This window comes from Neodiprion virginianus, chromosome 7 (genome assembly GCF_021901495.1).
Source record: "Neodiprion virginianus isolate iyNeoVirg1 chromosome 7, iyNeoVirg1.1, whole genome shotgun sequence".
NCBI lineage: Eukaryota > Metazoa > Arthropoda > Insecta > Hymenoptera > Diprionidae > Neodiprion > Neodiprion virginianus.
Window position 1 is genome coordinate 14,440,132 of NC_060883.1, and position 23,911 is coordinate 14,464,042.

General features: G+C 41.8%; 2 protein-coding genes across 6 annotated transcripts in view; both read right to left on the reverse strand.

Annotated features, from left to right (window-relative positions):
- Positions 1-23,911, reverse strand: part of LOC124308743 (GTP-binding protein Di-Ras2) — a 310,047-nt gene that overhangs the window by 135,914 nt on the left and 150,222 nt on the right. The window lies entirely within an intron of this gene.
- On the reverse strand, positions 1,864-4,716 carry LOC124309447 (uncharacterized). Its single transcript, XM_046773111.1, has one exon. The coding sequence runs from the start codon at positions 4,714-4,716 to the stop codon at positions 1,864-1,866; it is 2,853 nt and encodes a 950-aa protein (XP_046629067.1).

Here is a 23,911-nt window from a genome sequence, read left to right on the forward strand (position 1 = left end):
AAGAAATTCTCGGTTGGATTTTGACAAGGTATCATGCTGGCTAGTCCGTGGGAGGCAATTTAGGGACACCCTGTATAAGTGAAAGAGGTAGGGAGCGTTGTGAACGGTGACGGAATATAAAAATAACAAAACACCGAACACTATTTTGTTTAATTTATTAAAATTGATTCTTTAAAATTATATACATATCGCTAGTTATGACAATATTACTAAAAAACAATATCAATCCTTTAATGCAACAGAGTGTACAATATTTTTTGTTATTCCATCTTTCGCCAACACAAATAAACTGGATGGTTTGCCCACTCGAGAGCACGCCACGTATAATTGTCCGTGTGAAAAACATGATGTGCTCAAATCTAAACCACAGACAGACATCGTTTGGCCTTGAGACTTATTGATAGTCATTGCAAATGCCAATCTAATTGGAAATTGAAGGCGTTTAAATTGTATTGGCACATCTGTGGGTATAATAGGAATTCGCGGCAGTAATACAATTTCACCTCGAAATTTGCCATTTAAAATGATGGCTTCGATAACATTTTTCATTAATTTTTTAATGACTAATCGCGTGCCATTACACAACCGTGGTGGGTTCGAATTACGAAGTAAAATAACCGGAGATCCAACCTTTAGTTGTAAATTATGCGGTGGCATGCCTGGTAAATCCAATGAGTTTAAAAACTCTGTTGGAAAATTTACAGCTTCGGTGTCATCGCAAACTGTATCAATAGATTTGTATGACACCAATTCTCCTGGTAACAAATGTTGAATCTTAAGATTCAATTCGTTGACGTCCACATTTTTTGCTGCTAAAATTGCTCTCTCTGCCAGCCACCCATGATTTGCTTATTGTCTGCGTACATCGGGAAATATCTGGTCAATGAGAGCATCTTGCGAATCAATGACTGTGCAGAAATCAGCCTGTAATTTTATGCATCCACTTTCATCTCTAGCAACTTTTCCATCGCCGATATCTAACAGTTGTTTTGAAAATGTTTCAGCGGATGGATCTTGAAGCATTTGAACGCGCATATTTACTTTCAGTTGTACTTTTTCAACATTACGCCACAGTGGCGATGATTTTAAGCACGCGTTGATTTCATCAGCGTATGTTGAACGTGGAATAACGGGAAGTGTTTGTCTGAAATCACCTGAAAGGAGTAACAGAGTGCCGCCGAATAGTTTGTCGTTGTTTTTTATATCTTTCAATGACCTGTTCAACGCCTCAAGCGAATGTTTGTGCGCCATAGTGCATTCATCCCAGATGATAATTTTCCAACGTTTAAGCACTTTGGCCATGGAAGATTGTTTTTTTATATTGCACACTGCGTCTGGGTTGTTTTGAATATTTAGCGGCAGTTTAAATACTGAATCAGCTGTTCTGCCTCCATCCAATAAAGTCGCCGCAATGCCAGATGATGCAACAGCCAATGCAATGCCATTATTTGATCGTATTTCGGCGAGAATTAGCGAAATAAGGAATGTTTTGCCAGTTCCACCTGGTGCATCCAAAAAAAAGAAACCACCTTGTCCTGCCGAAACTGCGAGCATGATGCGGTCGTAAATTGTTTTTTGTTCTTCATTCATTAGTGGGACATTGCGAGCAACAATCGCTGCCATTTCTGCAGTATTGTATTGTAGTTCACGATTCATTTCAGTGTTCATTAAATCAGATGCATTTCGATTTGGTGAATGCATACCGAAATGACTGAGTGGTAAGTTGGCAATGGTAATGCAAAGATCCTCAATAGCAATCAATGCTTCATTGTACATAGCGTCACTGAAAACTATCGTTAGATCGTTGCACCGTGTACGATGTTGATGCAATATATCATCAGTCATTGAATCTTTGTGATTGTCCTATAATGTCTCTGCTCGGGTCGGGAAACATGTAGTCAACACTATAGCGAATAGTAGACGAATTTGTTTTGCTGCACAGTTCAATCCCGCTTCAGCAAGCATACATTCCCACTGGTTGTCGTCTTCCAGCAAGCCGAGTGCATGGCATGCATCTTTATACGTTGGATACTGTTGTCCATCCACTTTCCGTATATCTTGAAATGACAATGGCCCGATGACATTAACCAATAACAGGCGAAGATAAAAGCACTCAGTCTGCCTTGGATTGACTGTAAATACTCGCCCCAAGGTGTTTGATTTGAATAAACCGGGATATCCATCAATCGGCGTGCCTTGCTTGCGGGGCATCCATTTTTTTGTTGGAGCCCATGTGAAATAGCGTGGTATTTCTGAATACAGCAATGTCCGTGCAAACGCACCAAAAACATCCGCACGATTGCACAATTCAAAAAATTCAGTGAGTGTTGTTTTTGGTGGATTTATAGCACGATCGATCGCTGTCTCGGTCGTGAAATATACGCGCTGGCCGGTTTCAAGATGGACGGCCAAATGAATAACTGCTGGATCCCGTTCATGAATTGGGAAACCAAAGATACGCCAACCGGCTTCATTGGAGCTGACGTACCGACCAATTTGGTAAAGCGTTATTTCATCGTTAGTATTCACCGGAGGAGCATTCGCATTGATATTGTCAACTCGAAATACAGCCATATCGCTGCCTTTATTGACATACTTGCAAATGTATTTGATGCTCTTTACTGAACTGCAGAACTCAACATTAATATGAGCATTGAATGTTTTGCTCAGCAGAGGCGAATATGGGACCACCCAACGGTTATCAATGTCAATTTCTACTCTGTTTATATTTTTAACAAATGATTGCCCGCCATTATCGGAACTTCTTCGACGATATATGGGGTATCCGTCAACATTTGTGATCGTATCGTTCGTGAAATTTTTCGGATAACTTTTGGTACATTTTCCATCTACCATGCAAGGCGATGTACGATTCAGATTGCCGCATGGGCCATGAATCATGTTTGCTGTAACAATATCAAACAGCATTTGATCAGTAGACGGATCTGGAATTTCCGCAGAAATTATACTGTCGATTTCTTCAGGTCGTATTTTATCGATTAACCAAACCAAAATGTGGGCATGAGGTAATCCCCGCTTTTGCCATTCAACGGAATACATCCAGCAACGTGTGGGACCGAATACATGTAGTTTTGTAATGAAATTTATCAAAGACTTCAATTTTTGTCTGAACACACGTGCTGTAATGTCATGACGATGTACTGGATTTTGGCCAGGCAATAGTAAAGATGTAATCTCCGGCCATTTTGGATTACATGTGAACGTGATAAATAAACACGGCCGCCCATATTCGCGCACGTAAGTCAGAGCATCCTGTATGTATTCTTGCATATGACGTGGGCTGCCGATGTATGATGATGGTAGAATGACAGAATTACCGATTTGAGCGGCATCGGCGTTGTTGACAATAGCGTCTCGCAGGTGAATGTATTCTTCCGCACGCAGCTTTTCTTGATTAAATCGCAAGTATCGTAATCGTTCGCTCTCTATCTTTACATACATGTCGACCATGAATTGTTGACAAAGCTCACGACATCGTAGAATAACGTTGTCCTGATCACGTCTAATCATCAACCGATACGCATAATAGTCCTTCGAACTAACATTCTTGTTCGTTTCGGCACCTGTTGCGGGATTTCGTTGTTTAATATTTATGCAATACCCGTCTTGTCCCTTCCAGAACATTAGCGGATATTGGAGAGCGTCATATGAACGGTGTGTATCAGCAATGAACTGTAGATTATTATTTCTTCTACGAATCACTATTTCTCGTTTAGCTGTACGATCGCCAACCATGATTCCAGCGACATCGTCAAGAACAGGAGCATTAAATCTACGAATATGCTCTCCAGCAGGTGTTTTATCCGGATTGATGACAATAGCGTGATTATCACTTTGTAATTTGTGCATGTGTGATTTGAATATTTTCAACAATTCATTGTGCTCATTCAATAGGGAATCCAGGTCACTGACGATGCGTCTGGCAAAAAATGAATCGAGGTTATTATAGCCACAACGTGCATCTACACGTGCATCCTCACCGCCCATAAAGTAAATTTGTAAAAATTTAGGTGATCCGTTTGGCATTGGCAGCAATGAGCCCACTTTATGATAAATTTGGCCTTTGATTTTGAATGTTGAATTAAATTGCTGACCATTGATAGCATTATTTCTAATTATTTCTGTTGCTCCCAACGATGTCATTTGAAAACATGAATTAAATGTTCGAATTGACTTTAGGAATAGATTAGAATCTGGATCCGTGCCGATAAGTAAACCGTTCAATGGTTCAGGTGGTGTCTCAATTGCAGGTAATTGCACCTTTCCTGACGAACAACACATTCCAGGTGGCTCAGTTTTAAACTTAAGAGCATGACAATGCGGACATTCCTTGTCCATAGCACCAATTACCACTTTTGAATGAGCATAATATTGAATATCGTGCTCATACTCGAATGCTAGACGCAGGAATGAATTAGATGTAAATAATCGATGCACCTGTTGGCGCTGTTGTTCATTCGCTCTGCATCTGCCAACTATAAGACGACGCGATTGCCTTTGTTCTAATCTTCTTCGTTCATTTCGTTCAGCTCGTACATCTTCTGATTCAGCTTGACGCAATCGCGCCATGTTCTCACGCACATGAGTGTTATCTTGCTGGATTTGGTCTTCTGTTCTTAGGGCTCTTGTATTTCGCCTGCTTGCAGATCTAGGTGTGTGAGGGGCTATAGAAGCTCCTCTGCGTCTTGCTGGCATTGTACTAAACACTTAAATCGAAGAAATCCAATTAGTTAATGATGAAAAGCAGTATATTAATTAATTATTTGTGTATTTTCGTTTATTATTTATTTACCATTTACAAATTACCTACCGAATGTGTATGAGTCTCCTAGCAGCGACACCTGGCGGGCTAATTATCGACCGATGCCAAAAATTATTAAATTAAGCAGCGACACCTGGCGGGCTAAACTGGTATCAGCCGGTGATGAGCAATTATCACTTGTGCAGTTATCGACCGATGCCAAAAATTATTAAATGAAGAATATTTATTAAACAATAGCACTAAGAAGTATGAAAAAAGTTATAAACCTATTCTCAGACCTACCGAATGTGTATGCAAAATTTCATTGAAATCGGTTCAGCCGTTTCGGAGGAGTTTGGTGACAAACACTGTGACACGTGAATTTTATATATATTATTATATACAGGGACAATCTCTTAAAACTATACATACAATGCGCATGCGCGAGTTTTATCGGCTGCTCGGGTAGGCTGGCCACTCCGAGTTTCAACTGTCAAACTCTGTTTCTGGCGGCGATGTAGTTCATACGAATTTTTGGGGTTAGAATCTCAAACAGTCGAGGTAGTGACTCGGAAAGTTGATGCTAAAGCTCTTGAAAATTGGCTTGATTCGACTGAAATGAGAAATCTGTTTAAATGTTGGGTGCTTGGAAGAAATGCAGCAGGTAGGTGGGAACATTTTATTTGATCACGTTTATTATTTCGTACATTAGAAATAACAATGAAATTTTTTTCTATCAACAGGTGATACGGCCAAAGAAATTACATCTCTAATATTGACTGTTATCTGCCTATTCAATTTATCACACGTACAAAGATCATCGCCACTTTCAAGCAACTAAGCAGCTTTCTTACTCTCATGTGATTTCAGGTGGTAATATTGAATTCTGTCACTTTTGAAAACGAGACATTAAACCGAGCGTTCAAGAAATTTGAATATCTCACTATCTGTAACAGAATGGCGAATCTTTTTTTTTTCGAAAATAGTTCAACAAAATTTACAAATAGTCGATAGTCAATGTATTTTTTCCGAACAATAAATTATTGCTACTACTATTAAAAATTTTCTAATGATTATCAGAGTTCATTTCGCAAATTTTCAATGGTGATCGATTAAATAAATTAAGGGAACCTAATACTCAAATCGAAAATTCAAGTAATATTAGATTTGTTAAAATGATTTCTGTATTTCATGTTAGTGCGGTTCGAAATAAAGAAAATCTGATTGATGACAGAATGATTCCTTGGTAGAATGTATTGGCAGCAACGGTGAAGTAACAAACTTATCGCTATTGGCTCGATCAAAGTAAAATGATGGGATATTCAGCCATTATGATCTGTAGTATATCCCGCTCTTCAATTTTGCCTCAACTGATGTTAAGAAGGTGGCGATGGCCTGATGAAATTCACTCTGGCACCTGATGTCTGACGGAACAACCAGGTTCGATGGTTATAATGATTGCACCGCTCGAGAAACCAGGATCCTTGCCACCTAAACGTTTTGACCATCAGGTAAGGCAAAATTTTCCTCGTCTTAATCAAAGTTTAAACTTCGAGCCTGCTGAAAAAAAAACTATCTTTATCATTGAATACATGTTAAAATATTGTAATAGTCAAAGATCACGTGATTAGAAATTTACCTACATGCTTCCATGCCTGACAAATTTAGTCCCGCTTTGACAATGAATTATTTCGTATCTGTAAATATTAGAAGCTATTATTATCAGACAGGATCTTTTGGTATTTTTGGATACAACTAATTTCCAATGAAATGTACAAAACATAAATCGTTAATGAGACGCATTTTTAATTTTATGTAAATAAAGAATCTGTTCACAATAAACTTTGTTTTTACTTACCTACCTTTGTTTGTCCAGACTCCCACTTGTTAATAACATTTCACATTGAATTTCAGATTTCTTCTTTCAATAAATAAAACCTAATTTCTGTATCATTTCATATTTGTTTTTCCGTTAAACTCTTTATTGCGTCGCCGCGTCGGTTGAATATCTTCCGATATCGACTGCGGTATTGCTGAACAATACTGTTCTTCTTAAACAATTCACGTTACGTAAAAATGAACGGCAGCATAACCTCAATCCACGGCTTTACGCGCGAGAGATTTACAGCTTTAGTTTCATTTTGTGTACGTCGGCGCTCTGCTCAGCAGACGGAAACATCGCCGCAGGGCGATTTTACCGACCAATGAGATTGAATTATTTGGCGCATTTTATATATATTTTTATTTTTTTATATATATATTTATACAAACGCTTTATAAATTGTTACTTTCGGCTTTTATGTCATTATCACCATTCATTGTTATCAGACATTTCAATCACCAAATCATACAGAATATACTTCATCGTTCACCAGTTAAATCATATTAAACCATTTATTTTGGACGACCTTTTTCCCATTTTCATTATTATAAAATTGCCTCAACAATTTAAACAAACCTCACAGACCTGTACAGGACTATAGCAACACGATCCTACAAATTACCGGCTTATCGAAAGGTAGGTCTTTTCTTAGTTTTAATATTTATTCACTGTCGTTACGTGGGAGCTTGATTATTCAATTAATCATGATTAACTACCACCGCTCAGTACACTCTCAGCCCCACGTAACAGAATGATCGGCGTTGGACTAGGACACTCGAGTATTAAAAAATTCTGTACCGCAATGATTATTAGGGCATCTCTAGACGCCGGGTTCGATTCCTGGCTCCGTCGTTGATTTTTCGAAATCACCAATTGTTCGAATTTTTATCTTTCAACAATTGTATTCTCGTAATTAACGATATGCATATCCGCATATCAATTATTAGACGGCTTGTCCGTCTCATTTGACTTCCTATCGGAAGCAAGAAACGAAAATATAAACATTCTCCATCTACATACATTCTTACATATATTAGTGCTTGAAGAGAAGAATAAATTCATATTTACACATACATCACGGCACATGAAAACAAATTCGAACGGTGATGAGAGAAATTAACGACAACAGAGTCAGGGCGGCTAGGTGGTCTAGTGGAGTAAGGCTCCGGCTAGGCATCTCTGGATGCCGGGTTCGATTCCTGGCTCCGTCGTTGATTTTTCGAAATCACCAATCGTTCGAATTTATATCTTTCAATTATAAGGGGGAGCATAATATTTCAATAATATACATTGAGTAAATGAAAACGATCAACTAATATTCATTCAGCCCCCACTTGAGTCTACTATCCAATAACGCACCTGAATTTATCTATAGAGCTAACTACTTGCAAATTAGTCTGGTGAAAAAACCGTTAGAATTTCCCGGCACCATACGTAGTCCCTTTTGCTTCTGTTTCAACCTTCTCCGTAGCGATGTTTTCAATTCTCATTGTTCATCTGGCTTTTTTGGACTCCATCTTTGCTTTCCATTCAGCCTTACGCTTTCGTCTGGAATCTCGTTGCGGCTCATCTTTGTTGAATTATCAGCCACCTTCTCAGACCTCACTGACATCTTTGCCTTTTGAGCATGGAGTGCTTCCATGTCGAATTCAGCAACTACGGTTGCTACTGATCATTCTATTCTCTCTTTGGAGAGGAAAATCTCTTTCGGGTATTTTCACCAGATCAGGGAGTGCAAGCTTTCGTTAGTATTCTGTATCGCACCTTGGGCACAATGGACTAGTAGATCATTGGTCGATAGGCGTTCGTACAAAGACTTCGACTTTTCGACTACTCTCGAGTTGAGTTTTAGTCACACCTTTTGATGGCTCTCCGGCTCTTTTTGTTTGGCCACACTTCTGTTGTGGAAACACCATGAGTCTGGTCCAGTGGGGCATTGCTCGTGCTGAGGATTCCTGTCGGTTGAGACGCAATGGCTAATTGTTGCATCTATTGTTCATTTCACGGCTTTTATGTTGGGAATATTTTTTATAATGGCATTCCTGCAATAATTAGTCAAAAATACAATCGTCGTCTTCTGGAGTATGCCAATACCCCCTCCCCCAGTGTTATTCCTTTCACTTTCCATTCTTTCTCGAGCTTCCGGTATCCGGTGCCTCTTTCACGATGAAGGCCAGCTTCTTGATGCATAAGAGTGCGCTTGGATAGGAGAAAATCGTATTTTCCGGGTGGCGCATGTATCTGAAAATTTGTCCGAAAAACTGACTAGCGGCGACCACCCTCTTCTCGACACCACGGAACACGTTGCTTTGAACGACCCGACGCCAAGGAGTCAGAATCTAAAAGACTATGAAATAACACGTCTCGACCAATGACTGCAGAATATTATACACGACTATCGCGATCAATCTAAAAATTGACTTTTAAAACCTCTACTTGAACGTTCAACATCACAATCATAGTCCATAAACTTTGTACTGTAACGTGGCAATTTTATGCGCGTTCCAAACGGCTCCCCGAGCCCTAGGCGGAACCTAAAATTAGGGATTTTGCGATCGCAATTGCCAATAATTTCGTAAAAGAGTGCCAGGACGATAGTCGCGCATCCGAAACTCTAAGAGGGGACACTTTATGGATTTTTGTTTATTTTTTTTTTTTTTTTGTCTCGAGTAGATGCGACGCCATACATGGGATCGGCGGCAAATTCAGCAGCGTCATAGGACGACAATCGCGGAGGATTAAGACGAGAGGAAGGCCTCACTCGAGGCTACGGAGAGAGCGCCAACGTAGAGCGTAAGCGAGCCGTAGCCTCCCCTCGCCACGCTAACGTCATGCAGCCTCACAAAGCCGTGACGACGCCACTGCCGAACGATGGAACACTGGAAAAGCAGACAGCCAATCAGCGTTCCGCAACAGCGGAAGTCAACGATAGCGATAAGTTAGGCTATAAGAATTTCGTAAGACGAAAACCAATTAGATCGGGAGAATTTTTCGCGACTGCTAGTGTCCATGTCCGAAGCATGTTCGGATTTCAACTCCGATTAGTGGAACTCTTCACTTGAGTCCTGGTGACAGTTCGCGGTAGTTGAGTTTTGAAAAGAAAAGAAAATAGTAGATTGTGCACCAAGGGAGTAAAATCGCCCGAGGTCTTAAAATGGCTTACACCCGAGGTGCACACGATACTTTATATACCCACTGCCATGTTTTCCAAACTTCTACCGTCGTATACCATTCAACCCAAACTCAACCCAACCACGCGTCCCAAGAATCAAAAAAAACGCAACTTCCACTTTTAAGCCCTAAGAATCCGAGGAGGGAGTACAAGTCGTTTTTACTCCCCAGGACTTAAAAGTACAACTTTACTCCCTGTTCGGAGGCATCTAAAAGCGAGGAAAACATGTCAGTGGTGTATAAAGTTAATTGTGTGCGTCATGGCTGAGACCGGTGTAGGAGAATTCCTGGTGTGGCTGCGAAGCGCTAAGTGCTACTGGTTCTTCGCGAACATATTTCGAGGACGATTTAGATCGGCGCACCGTTCAACATTTGGCCAGTCAATAATCGAGTTAGTGAAGCACTCGAAATTTGTTTGCTGATCTCCTTATTCGATGGCCGTAGCCTGAGTTCTCGCAATACCGCGTAGAAAAAAATTTTGTTCATGCATAGTCTAGAGTAGAGTCACGGTTTTGAGTCGAGTCAATTTTGTTTTCAAATTGAGTGCAACCAAATTCAGCTACACGGGATCTCGTCGAGTCAGCGTATGTAAAAGTGACACCTTTTTCGTGTAGGTCGCGTATCGTGGTGCGTGAGCGCTCGGTTTAGCGGAGCGATTTGTGAACTTTGGGTAATTGCGGGTAAGGATTGAGTTCGGATGCGTTGCGATAAGCGTCAAGCGATTACCATTAATAAACGCGTAATTACGAATTATATTTAGAGGTGCGAATAGCGCGTCAAGCCATAGTTTTTTGTTTTTTTTTTTGTAATTTTGCCCTTTGGTGTAATATGAAATGTTGCAATTAGTGCTATAATTTCGTCGAGAACGATCACGGTTAGCGCGTCGAATAAGGTTTCTAGTTTTTGTCTAGTGGTTTATTGTTAATTTTTGGCGTTTAGCGCTGTATCTAGTAGAGAACGATGGCGGTTAACGCGTCGAGTCAGATCTTAGTTTTAATTTTTGTTCTATTGTTTATGATTAAGGATGCGATGAGCGCAAGTAGGCTCGAGTCCTCTGATATAGTTGGTTTCTGCCAGTTCTGTTTATAATTCTTTTTTGTTCATTTCGAGCTCGTGAAAGGCGAATTTTGAATTATTCCTTTTTTTGTTTTGTATCATCGCTATAGTAAAATACATTATTTTACTTTACTTCTGTTAAATAGCGTGTTGTTGTCGAGTGCCTCTTTCTCTCTCTCCTAAAATCACCCGTCCCCTCTCCGTAGTACTGAGCTACCAAGTTAATTCCCGAGGTCTAGTGAATTAACGATTTCGAAGCGTGTTAATTACGCCAGGCGCCCAACGTAATCTCGTGATATCTTTTGTAAGATCCAGTTTTTCAGCTTACATCGCGGGCTGTCGAATTATTGTGTACGCGGTAAGTTCTCGGTCCTTTCTCCAAATGACCGGGGTACAGGAAAAACTCACGTCACAGTACATTCACATCTCTTCTTAGCCCTTCATACACATTTGTTAAAATACATGCGTAGTAACAGTGATCTATATACGTTTTAAAAAATGCTTTCATTTCCAATACGCAGAAGATTGCATGATATTAATTTAGGTTTGACATTTAAACAATTAAAATCACGAGAGTGCTTTCAAAGTTCTTATAAAGAATACTAAATTTGTTACAAGGTTCCTCGTAAGTCAACTGAAATAGAGAATACCATTTTTTTGATTTCCTTTGAAATTTGAAAAAATATGGATGAATTGTTTTTTGAATAACAAATTTTGTTGAAAATATGACGAAAAATAATGAGCTTTCGATCATAATCTAATTTAGCTAATCTAATTAAGTTAATCAAGCTAAGCTAAGCTAAGCGAATCGATTTCACCCTCTACATCATTTTATGTACTGTTTATAAAAATTTTAATACTTTTTAAAAAAACGTTGATTGTTTCCAAAACGTTGAACATTGATTTTTGCTGACATTAAATTTTTCAAAATGTTCAATGGAATAGAGAAAAACGTTACGTTTTCAAAACAATCAGACCGGAAAGTAAAATTTGTGAAACCTTGAGAAGATTCGGATGTTTTTAACTGAAAAGTGATTTGAGAAGACAATCAGGTGAAAAGAAATTGTAGTTGAGAGATGCTTGTATCATCTCAAAGTCTCACTAAATTCAAAAATAGCCACGGTAAAAACTTGTTTATTTGGCACGAAATGCCTCGTTTATAGACGGGAATTTGGATAGCCCGTTGAAAAACGGTAAGAAGATATTGAAGAACGAGTGGTTGATTTATACATACAACATTAACAAATTAAGTTTGTTTAATGTTATAATTAAAATAACGCAAAAGCTACATGACTGACAAAGTTTTTGATTCTATCAGTTCTAAGTTGACAATGAGCAAGGCTAAGTCGCGTGATACTCAAGTCATCAAAATCCGTAAATCCACCTTCAAGATATTGTCATTTTAATTTATTCTTCGATGTATTCATTCTAATTACTTAAAAACTGCTGAATCAATCAGGTCCAACATCTGATGAGTTCTTCGTGAAATCAAGTCCGGTCGATACACACAGACGCACGAAGACGCCCATTCAAAAATGGTCAAAAGTGATTCTCTAGGCCCTAATACGTCGAGATCTGGTGAAAACTCAGCTTTTCATTTTCGGGTTGACTATGAACCTCCACCTTCTCTTTTGAAGAAAAGCAGGAAGTTGATAATATCAGTAGCATAACAAGGCGGGTTCTGCGTGGGAACACCTTCTTTACCGACCAAGACGACCAATCCACCTATCCCTGCATCTCAGACGCAAACCCTCGAAGGTTACCCCCACTCTCGTCAGATAAAACGTTCTCTCCCGACCGATTGTCGGTAAGAAAATCTCCCAAATGACCATGATCGTCGGTTAAAAATCCTCCAAATGACCACGATTGTCGGTAAGAAATCCTCCAAATGACCATGATCGTTGGTGAAAAATGCCTGAAATTGCCGTGGTATTACCCCTTCTGGGATAAATTGTGCTCTTTGTCGGTAAAGAAAATCATGCCATCGAGCGGAATCGATAACTGCATTACCGAGCGCACTCCGTGAATCCTCAGGCGGTCGAGCGGACCCCGTGGATCCCTGAACGTTCGACCGAGAATCCTGGCATGTGTCGGGTTTTGAGAGCTCCCAGAAGGTTCGAGAAGATTCGCACGGCCTTGAACGAATCTAGTGTAGGAAATAATATATAGTAATGTAGGAAATAATATATTGTAATGCAGGAAATAATATATAGTAATGCTCGATATGCACGGTATTCGATCGATGTGGACTCTCCGAGGCGTCGTTGCGTAATGCCTCTTTGACACCCGCTCTCTAGACCCACCGCATTCGATTCGTCACCCGTCTAACCTCCATGTTTATGTCTGGCTCTCGAAATATTATCGGCTTCCCTGCCTCACCGCCGTGGTCCATACCAAGACGTTGACTTCACTAGACTGACAAACAATTCGTCCGACGTGTTTCGACTCGACGTTGAGCGGCATGCGATCAAAGGATTTCGGTGCGACGTCGAATTCTGGAAGGTTCTGAAATTTGTGTGCGGATGCTTCGACCCTGAACGAATGTAGGCTGAAAAACAATGTGTTAGACAAGTTCCGACTTGACGGCGAGCAGTCCGGGACCGTGAGAAAGAGCTTCTTTGACCCTAAAAGATTCTCGGAATCGTTAGACGAAAACAGTACTCGGAATCGTCCGACGAGTTTCGACTTGACGGTGAGCGGCCTGCGGACGACGGATTGAGGTACGACGTTGAGTTCGTGAGCCGTATGAGGAAGCCGCCTCGATGTGTGAGTCACGTCGGTGTTTACCCATAAAAAGGACCGTGTCAGCGTAAAGCGGTCATTCTAAAGCAGGCTTTGCAACTCTATCTTTGGCAAGTGCATGATCGAAAGAAGAAGAAACATGGATTCCAAAAAGTGTTTGAAATTAATAAAAATCATGGAGACGGCGTTCAAGATTTTAACTGAAAAATCGTCACCGACAGAGATTGCAAAATGGATTCGATTCGGAACCCAAAATACCAGGCTTTTGAATAAAATCGCCTCAACGATCGGGGAGAAGACAAGAATTTTGACTTCAATTGGAATTCTAAAATCGTTGACAGTCAAATTTCAACAATTTCAAAAAGTGGGTGACGAATTACGAAGCCGACGAAGAAGCGATCGAGTACGGTAGGAAGATTTGGAGACAGCTTTCGAGAGCCGAATTCGAACGGGAGCCATTATCAATCTGCGGCGTGAAGATTTGAACAGGTTTTTGGAAGATGCGAAACATCTCGTCGTTGCAAGACTGAAGAAAATGCTACGAAAAGTGGGAAGTTTAAAAGCAAACTGTGTCTTGTGTTGTAAATTCAATATAACGAAAAACGCTGAACTTGTCGAAGAAATGAAATATTTTTACACTAGAAACCGTATCGTCCGCCAGCCAGCTGACATACACGGGTGGTTCGAAGAGAACGTAAAGCAAAAAGTGTTGACCAAGGTGGAAGATTTTCAAGAAAAGGACTCTGGTTGGTCGCTGACTGAAATAATCAATTTAACTGTGAATATCAAAAAGTACGTGCCACTACGAGGCGGTGTGTTCACATACACACCACTACCGAAGGATGTTCAAGACAAGAAGGCTGTCGTCAACATCCGCAACAGAGACGCGTATTGCTTCCTCTGGTCGGTCACCGTAGCCCTCTTTCCGACCAACAACAAAAATCCCAATGAAATCACTTCGTATCCACATTTCAGCTCAGTGCTACAATACGACGGTTTGCATTTTACAATGTCTTTAGACCAGATTCCAAAATTTGAGAAACTTAACAAACTTTCAATTAACGTTTATGGTATGGATAGTACGGAAAAACAAAAGGGCAGTGAAATTGTACCCATTTATTTAAGCCGAAACAAGTCTGATAAACCTACCATCCATCTTTTAATAATAGAGACTGAAAACGACGATGACGGCGATGATGATGGTATGGATAATATTAAAAAGAATGTAACACATCATTTTGCATGCATTCGGAATTTATTGCGGTTGACAAGTTCTCGAATTTCTAAACATAAACGTCGTACTTGGTTGTGCGATAGGTGTCTATCACACTTTCAATCTGAAAGGTGTTCGTTCAAGCACAATGTAGATTGCACGAATTTGAACAAAAGCAAAGTTATTTTACCAGCAGAAGAGGACAAGATTCTCAAATTTTTAAATTTTCAGCACAAAGAAACCGTTCCGTTCTGCGTTTACGCAGATCTAGAATGTTTACCGCAGCCCACACATGAAAGTTTTAGGGGAAAATAGAACAATTTATCAGAAGCATCTTCCGTATAGTATAGCTTACTATCTACATTGTGCGTTTGACGCTTCGCTTTCAAAATTCAGAATTAATCGCGGAGAAACTTGCATTCAATGGTTTGTGAATGAGTTAAAAGAATTGGCACATTTGTTAGAGGGATACTACAAGACTGTTTAAGCGATAGAACCACTAAATTTCAATCAGATCAACGAATTTCATTGGATAACAGTGTGTCATATTTGTGAAAAACCGTTTACACCCACAGACGTGAAACATCGTGATCACTGTCTTTTAACGGGAAAGTACCGTGGTGCTGCTCTCCGCAGCTGTAATCTAATTTAGCAAAATTCGCATACTATTCCAGTGATATTCCACAATCTGTCGGGTTACGATTCGCATTTTCTGATCAAAGCCCTGCCAACGTCATTCGAAGGTATTGTTAAACTTTTACCTGTTAATAAAGAAAAGTACATTTTCACCACTAAATTCGTTAAGGGAACGGATGTAACGTTCCGTTTCATAAATTCGTACCGTTTCATGCCTAACAGCCTCGATAAATTATCATCGTATCTGGACGATTGTCAAAAAACAATAACACGTAAATTCTGCAGTAGCTCAAACAAATTTCAGTTATTGACTAGGAAAGGTGTCTTTCCGTATGAATTGTGACGTGGATTTTTCCCGTTCCTCGGTCACTCGGATAAAATGACCGAAAACTTACCGCGTGCACAATAAATCGGCGTCCGCGAGGTCTCCTGGACCTAAAACAATATCGCGAAATTTGTTAGGCGCCTGGCGTGATCAACACGCCTCGAAATCGGTAATGCGATATACCGCGACCATATACTCGATAGCTCAGTACCGCGGAGAGGGGAGGGGTAATTTTTGGGTAGAGAGAGATGCGACACACGTACACCAACACGTTATTTTACAAAGTAATAATAAAATTAAAATAATATATTTCCAGCCAGTGATAATACAAAACAAAAGAAATGATACTTCAAAAGTCGCTCTTCGCAATTCCAAATACAAATACTTAGGTTTAACAAAAAAAAGAAAGAACAAAAAAAAGATTAATAGATCTAGAAGACCTCTACCGCCTACGTGCTCTAGTCGCTGCCTTAAGAATAAACGCTAACTTACAAAAACCAAAACCAAAATTGGACCCGACGCGCTGCCCGCGATCGTTCTCTACGGAATGGCGCTAATCGCCAACTTGACAATAAACTCCTCGCCGAAACCGGAACCGAAATCCCGACCGACACGCTGACCGCGATCGGTAATGAATCAAAAAAAAAAATTTTGCTTGTGCCTACGGGCGCTAATCGCCACATTATTACTAACCAATAATACAAAAGCTCAAACGAAAAAGGGACTCGTCGCGTCACCCGCGACTGTCCTCTACAAAAGAAAATTCTTATTAACACGCACCCGAGCTCAACTTTCTCCGTGACCTCGGGACGCGGGTCGCGAATTCGGACGCTCCCCTTTCGACGGCTCGCGACCTATACGAGAAATGATACTTTATCGCATTGATTTGACGTGACCCCGTGTAACGGAATTTGGTTACACTCAAATTCGAGACACTAGTGCCTCGGCTCAAAACGTGGCTCGACTCGATCTTCTCGATCACTCGGAATTGGCTCTACTTTATTACGCGCAACTCAGGCTACGGTCACCAAACGAAATAATCGGCAAACGAATTTCGAGGATTTTTCGACACGCAAATTACAAACGGCTATCCTTTCTCGGACAAGCCCTCGCTCAATTACTCTCGAAATTCGATCGCGAGAATATTAGCAGCGCTTACCGCTCCACATCCAGTAGACGAACTCGCCTACTCCCTCGTGACGATAGCTGTTCATCATTCCTCGCGATCACCACTTCCGTGCAATAACGCAAACTCAAAGAAAAACCTGACTTAACGCAACTTCGCCACGTGACTACTGTCTTAGTTAGTCGCCAGAACTCGAGTGATCTCAGATGGCCGATCGGCCGCAACGCCGATCTCGTCACGCTAATCCTTCGTGACGTCATCACCCTAAGAATGCGCAACAATCGATCTGTCATCGATTTTGGAGATTGCGCAACTTGACGCGCACCTGTCGTCGCTATACGGTGCAGAACTTAACGCTAGATCGCGATGTCGTCTTCCGCGCAGCTCTGCGGGGTCCTGTGGTTGGGCGGGGTTGTGCTCCCTCGTCGCTAGCAGGTCTCTCACGGATGCCTTGGTCAGGTGTAGGCGGGGTGAGCGGGGAGGCTGCGGCGCGCCGGCCGCCAGCGGAAATCGCTTCCGCCTTGGACTCCCGCGCTGCAGGGATCTGCGTTGTCTCCCCCTCCGCAGCCGCGGTATCCTTCTCGCGAGATCTCCGCGGTTTCGCCTTGCCTCGAAATATCTTCGGCGTCGGAGTCGGTCGCTGGCTTGTGGCCGGTGTACTCAAAAAAAGAAAAACAAAAGCCCGCAATATCTTATTCGTAATTCGCTATTTCGTCCCTGTCGAAGCCCGAATGCGTAACTCCAGTTCTGGCGCTCTCTACGATTATCACGTGACTCGATTTTCGAAACCCCAAGTTCTGGATTCCGCCCGAGGTTCAGGGAGTACCTTGTAACGGGCAGGCCTAACCGAAATGCCACGTTACAGAATACATAGACAGTTGGGAAAAGCTCAAGGAAAAACATTGACCAGCCGAAGAACAGTTTTATTCAAAATTGAATGACCGGAATATATCAGACGACGATTACGCACACGCGTGCGACGTATGGCTCACTTCTAACCTTTAAACTTTGCGAGAGTATTCGGACTTGTATCTACTGACGGACGTGTTTTCACTAGCCGACGTTCTTCAAAATTTTCGACAAAACTGCTGGACAACGTACAAACTGGACCCATTACATTACTACACAGCGCCCGGTCTGTCGTTTGATGCAATGTTAAAATGTACAGGCATTGAGCTCCAGCTTCTCACCGACATAGATATGGTTGTGTTTATCGAACAATAGATATATGGGAGAGGAATTCGATCCAGAAGTCGAAGAATCTTATCTCATGTACTTTGACGTTAATAATTTGTACGGTGCGGCTATGAGCTTTGCTCTGCCGTGTAATTCCTTCTAATGGGTGTCAGGTTTCAGAGAGTGAGACGTTCTTGCCATCTCGGACGATGCGGAGTTTGGTTACATGCTGGAGGTAGATTTGGGATATCCTGAAGAGTTGCATGAAACTCATAAAGGTTTATCATTGTGTGCAGAGCACTATGTACCTTCGATTTGGAACAATAAACAGCCGAAATTGACGACCACGCTACTTTCCAAGAAATGAGTAAGACGAAAGTCAAGTTGAGTAAACCCTTGTATGCAGGTTTCTCCATCCTGGATCTGTCTAAAACATGTATCTACGATTTTCATTACAATTATATTGAACGGAAATTTGGCAACCGAGCAAAATTAATGTATACGGATACCGACAGTTTGATTTACAACTTTACCGTCCCCGACATATACGAACAGATGAAGGAGGACTTGCATAAATTCGATACGTCTGATTATCCGCTCGACAACGCCTATGGAATGCCTCGAGCGAACAAGAAAGTTCTCGGCTTGATGAAAGACGAGAATAACGGGAAAATAATGTTGGAATTCGTAGGATGAAGAGAAAAATTGTACGAATTCCGAGTCTTGGGAGAAGAGAAAGACAATAAACGTGCCAAAGGTGTCAAAGCATCAGCGTTGAGAAAAATAACTTTTAACGATTATTAGGAATGTGCTTTGAAACCTGAAAATTTGTCTAGAATTCAGCATTTGATATTATGTCGAAAGCACAAGGTGTACACTGTGGAACAGCAGAAAGTGGCTTCGACAGGGACGAAATAGCGAATTACGAATAAGATATTGCGGGCTTTTGTTTTTCTTTTTTTGAGTACACCGGCCACAAGCCAGCGACCGACTCCGACGCCGAAGATATTTCGAGGCAAGGCGAAACCGCGGAGATCTCGCGAGAAGGATACCGCGGCTGCGGAGGGGGAGACAACGCAGATCCCTGCAGCGCGGGAGTCCAAGGCGGAAGCGATTTCCGCTGGCGGCCGGCGCGCCGCAGCCTCCCCGCTCACCCCGCCTACACCTGACCAAGGCATCCGTGAGAGACCTGCTAGCGACGAGGGAGCACAACCCCGCCCAACCACAGGACCCCGCAGAGCTGCGCGGAAGACGACATCGCGATCTAGCGTTAAGTTCTGCACCGTATAGCGACGACAGGTGCGCGTCAAGTTGCGCAATCTCCAAAATCGATGACAGATCGATTGTTGCGCATTCTTAGGGTGATGACGTCACGAAGGATTAGCGTGACGAGATCGGCGTTGCGGCCGATCGGCCATCTGAGATCACTCGAGTTCTGGCGACTAACTAAGACAGTAGTCACGTGGCGAAGTTGCGTTAAGTCAGGTTTTTCTTTGAGTTTGCGTTATTGCACGGAAGTGGTGATCGCGAGGAATGATGAACAGCTATCGTCACGAGGGAGTAGGCGAGTTCGTCTACTGGATGTGGAGCGGTAAGCGCTGCTAATATTCTCGCGATCGAATTTCGAGAGTAATTGAGCGAGGGCTTGTCCGAGAAAGGATAGCCGTTTGTAATTTGCGTGTCGAAAAATCCTCGAAATTCGTTTGCCGATTATTTCGTTTGGTGACCGTAGCCTGAGTTGCGCGTAATAAAGTAGAGCCAATTCCGAGTGATCGAGAAGATCGAGTCGAGCCACGTTTTGAGCCGAGGCACTAGTGTCTCGAATTTGAGTGTAACCAAATTCCGTTACACGGGGTCACGTCAAATCAATGCGATAAAGTATCATTTCTCGTATAGGTCGCGAGCCGTCGAAAGGGGAGCGTCCGAATTCGCGACCCGCGTCCCGAGGTCACGGAGAAAGTTGAGCTCGGGTGCGTGTTAATAAGAATTTTCTTTTGTAGAGGACAGTCGCGGGTGACGCGACGAGTCCCTTTTTCGTTTGAGCTTTTGTATTATTGGTTAGTAATAATGTGGCGATTAGCGCCCGTAGGCACAAGCAAAATTTTTTTTTTTGATTCATTACCGATCGCGGTCAGCGTGTCGGTCGGGATTTCGGTTCCGGTTTCGGCGAGGAGTTTATTGTCAAGTTGGCGATTAGCGCCATTCCGTAGAGAACGATCGCGGGCAGCGCGTCGGGTCCAATTTTGGTTTTGGTTTTTGTAAGTTAGCGTTTATTCTTAAGGCAGCGACTAGAGCACGTAGGCGGTAGAGGTCTTCTAGATCTATTAATCTTTTTTTTGTTCTTTCTTTTTTTTGTTAAACCTAAGTATTTGTATTTGGAATTGCGAAGAGCGACTTTTGAAGTATCATTTCTTTTGTTTTGTATTATCACTGGCTGGAAATATATTATTTTAATTTTATTATTACTTTGTAAAATAACGTGTTGGTGTACGTGTGTCGCATCTCTCTCTACCCAAAAATTACCCCTCCCCTCTCCGCGGTACTGAGCTATCGAGTATATGGTCGCGGTATATCGCATTACCGATTTCGAGGCGTGTTGATCACGCCAGGCGCCTAACAAATTTCGCGATATTGTTTTAGGTCCAGGAGACCTCGCGGACGCCGATTTATTGTGCACGCGGTAAGTTTTCGGTCATTTTATCCGAGTGACCGAGGAACGGGAAAAATCCACGTCACAATTCATACGGAAAGACACCTTTCCTAGTCAATAACTGAAATTTGTTTGAGCTACTGCAGAATTTACGTGTTATTGTTTTTTGACAATCGTCCAGATACGATGATAATTTATCGAGGCTGTTAGGCATGAAACGGTACGAATTTATGAAACGGAACGTTACATCCGTTCCCTTAACGAATTTAGTGGTGAAAATGTACTTTTCTTTATTAACAGGTAAAAGTTTAACAATACCTTCGAATGACGTTGGCAGGGCTTTGATCAGAAAATGCGAATCGTAACCCGACAGATTGTGGAATATCACTGGAATAGTATGCGAATTTTGCTAAATTAGATTACAGCTGCGGAGAGCAGCACCACGGTACTTTCCCGTTAAAAGACAGTGATCACGATGTTTCACGTCTGTGGGTGTAAACGGTTTTTCACAAATATGACACACTGTTATCCAATGAAATTCGTTGATCTGATTGAAATTTAGTGGTTCTATCGCTTAAACAGTCTTGTAGTATCCCTCTAACAAATGTGCCAATTCTTTTAACTCATTCACAAACCATTGAATGCAAGTTTCTCCGCGATTAATTCTGAATTTTGAAAGCGAAGCGTCAAACGCACAATGTAGATAGTAAGCTATACTATACGGAAGATGCTTCTGATAAATTGTTCTATTTTCCCCTAAAACTTTCATGTGTGGGCTGCGGTAAACATTCTAGATCTGCGTAAACGCAGAACGGAACGGTTTCTTTGTGCTGAAAATTTAAAAATTTGAGAATCTTGTCCTCTTCTGCTGGTAAAATAACTTTGCTTTTGTTCAAATTCGTGCAATCTACATTGTGCTTGAACGAACACCTTTCAGATTGAAAGTGTGATAGACACCTATCGCACAACCAAGTACGACGTTTATGTTTAGAAATTCGAGAACTTGTCAACCGCAATAAATTCCGAATGCATGCAAAATGATGTGTTACATTCTTTTTAATATTATCCATACCATCATCATCGCCGTCATCGTCGTTTTCAGTCTCTATTATTAAAAGATGGATGGTAGGTTTATCAGACTTGTTTCGGCTTAAATAAATGGGTACAATTTCACTGCCCTTTTGTTTTTCCGTACTATCCATACCATAAACGTTAATTGAAAGTTTGTTAAGTTTCTCAAATTTTGGAATCTGGTCTAAAGACATTGTAAAATGCAAACCGTCGTATTGTAGCACTGAGCTGAAATGTGGATACGAAGTGATTTCATTGGGATTTTTGTTGTTGGTCGGAAAGAGGGCTACGGTGACCGACCAGAGGAAGCAATACGCGTCTCTGTTGCGGATGTTGACGACAGCCTTCTTGTCTTGAACATCCTTCGGTAGTGGTGTGTATGTGAACACACCGCCTCGTAGTGGCACGTACTTTTTGATATTCACAGTTAAATTGATTATTTCAGTCAGCGACCAACCAGAGTCCTTTTCTTGAAAATCTTCCACCTTGGTCAACACTTTTTGCTTTACGTTCTCTTCGAACCACCCGTGTATGTCAGCTGGCTGGCGGACGATACGGTTTCTAGTGTAAAAATATTTCATTTCTTCGACAAGTTCAGCGTTTTTCGTTATATTGAATTTACAACACAAGACACAGTTTGCTTTTAAACTTCCCACTTTTCGTAGCATTTTCTTCAGTCTTGCAACGACGAGATGTTTCGCATCTTCCAAAAACCTGTTCAAATCTTCACGCCGCAGATTGATAATGGCTCCCGTTCGAATTCGGCTCTCGAAAGCTGTCTCCAAATCTTCCTACCGTACTCGATCGCTTCTTCGTCGGCTTCGTAATTCGTCACCCACTTTTTGAAATTGTTGAAATTTGACTGTCAACGATTTTAGAATTCCAATTGAAGTCAAAATTCTTGTCTTCTCCCCGATCGTTGAGGCGATTTTATTCAAAAGCCTGGTATTTTGGGTTCCGAATCGAATCCATTTTGCAATCTCTGTCGGTGACGATTTTTCAGTTAAAATCTTGAACGCCGTCTCCATGATTTTTATTAATTTCAAACACTTTTTGGAATCCATGTTTCTTCTTCTTTCGATCATGCACTTGCCAAAGATAGAGTTGCAAAGCCTGCTTTAGAATGACCGCTTTACGCTGACACGGTCCTTTTTATGGGTAAACACCGACGTGACTCACACATCGAGGCGGCTTCCTCATACGGCTCACGAACTCAACGTCGTACCTCAATCCGTCGTCCGCAGGCCGCTCACCGTCAAGTCGAAACTCGTCGGACGATTCCGAGTACTGTTTTCGTCTAACGATTCCGAGAATCTTTTAGGGTCAAAGAAGCTCTTTCTCACGGTCCCGGACTGCTCGCCGTCAAGTCGGAACTTGTCTAACACATTGTTTTTCAGCCTACATTCGTTCAGGGTCGAAGCATCCGCACACAAATTTCAGAACCTTCCAGAATTCGACGTCGCACCGAAATCCTTTGATCGCATGCCGCTCAACGTCGAGTCGAAACACGTCGGACGAATTGTTTGTCAGTCTAGTGAAGTCAACGTCTTGGTATGGACCACGGCGGTGAGGCAGGGAAGCCGATAATATTTCGAGAGCCAGACATAAACATGGAGGTTAGACGGGTGACGAATCGAATGCGGTGGGTCTAGAGAGCGGGTGTCAAAGAGGCATTACGCAACGACGCCTCGGAGAGTCCACATCGATCGAATACCGTGCATATCGAGCATTACTATATATTATTTCCTGCATTACAATATATTATTTCCTACATTACTATATATTATTTCCTACACTAGATTCGTTCAAGGCCGTGCGAATCTTCTCGAACCTTCTGGGAGCTCTCAAAACCCGACACATGCCAGGATTCTCGGTCGAACGTTCAGGGATCCACGGGGTCCGCTCGACCGCCTGAGGATTCACGGAGTGCGCTCGGTAATGCAGTTATCGATTCCGCTCGATGGCATGATTTTCTTTACCGACAAAGAGCACAATTTATCCCAGAAGGGGTAATACCACGGCAATTTCAGGCATTTTTCACCAACGATCATGGTCATTTGGAGGATTTCTTACCGACAATCGTGGTCATTTGGAGGATTTT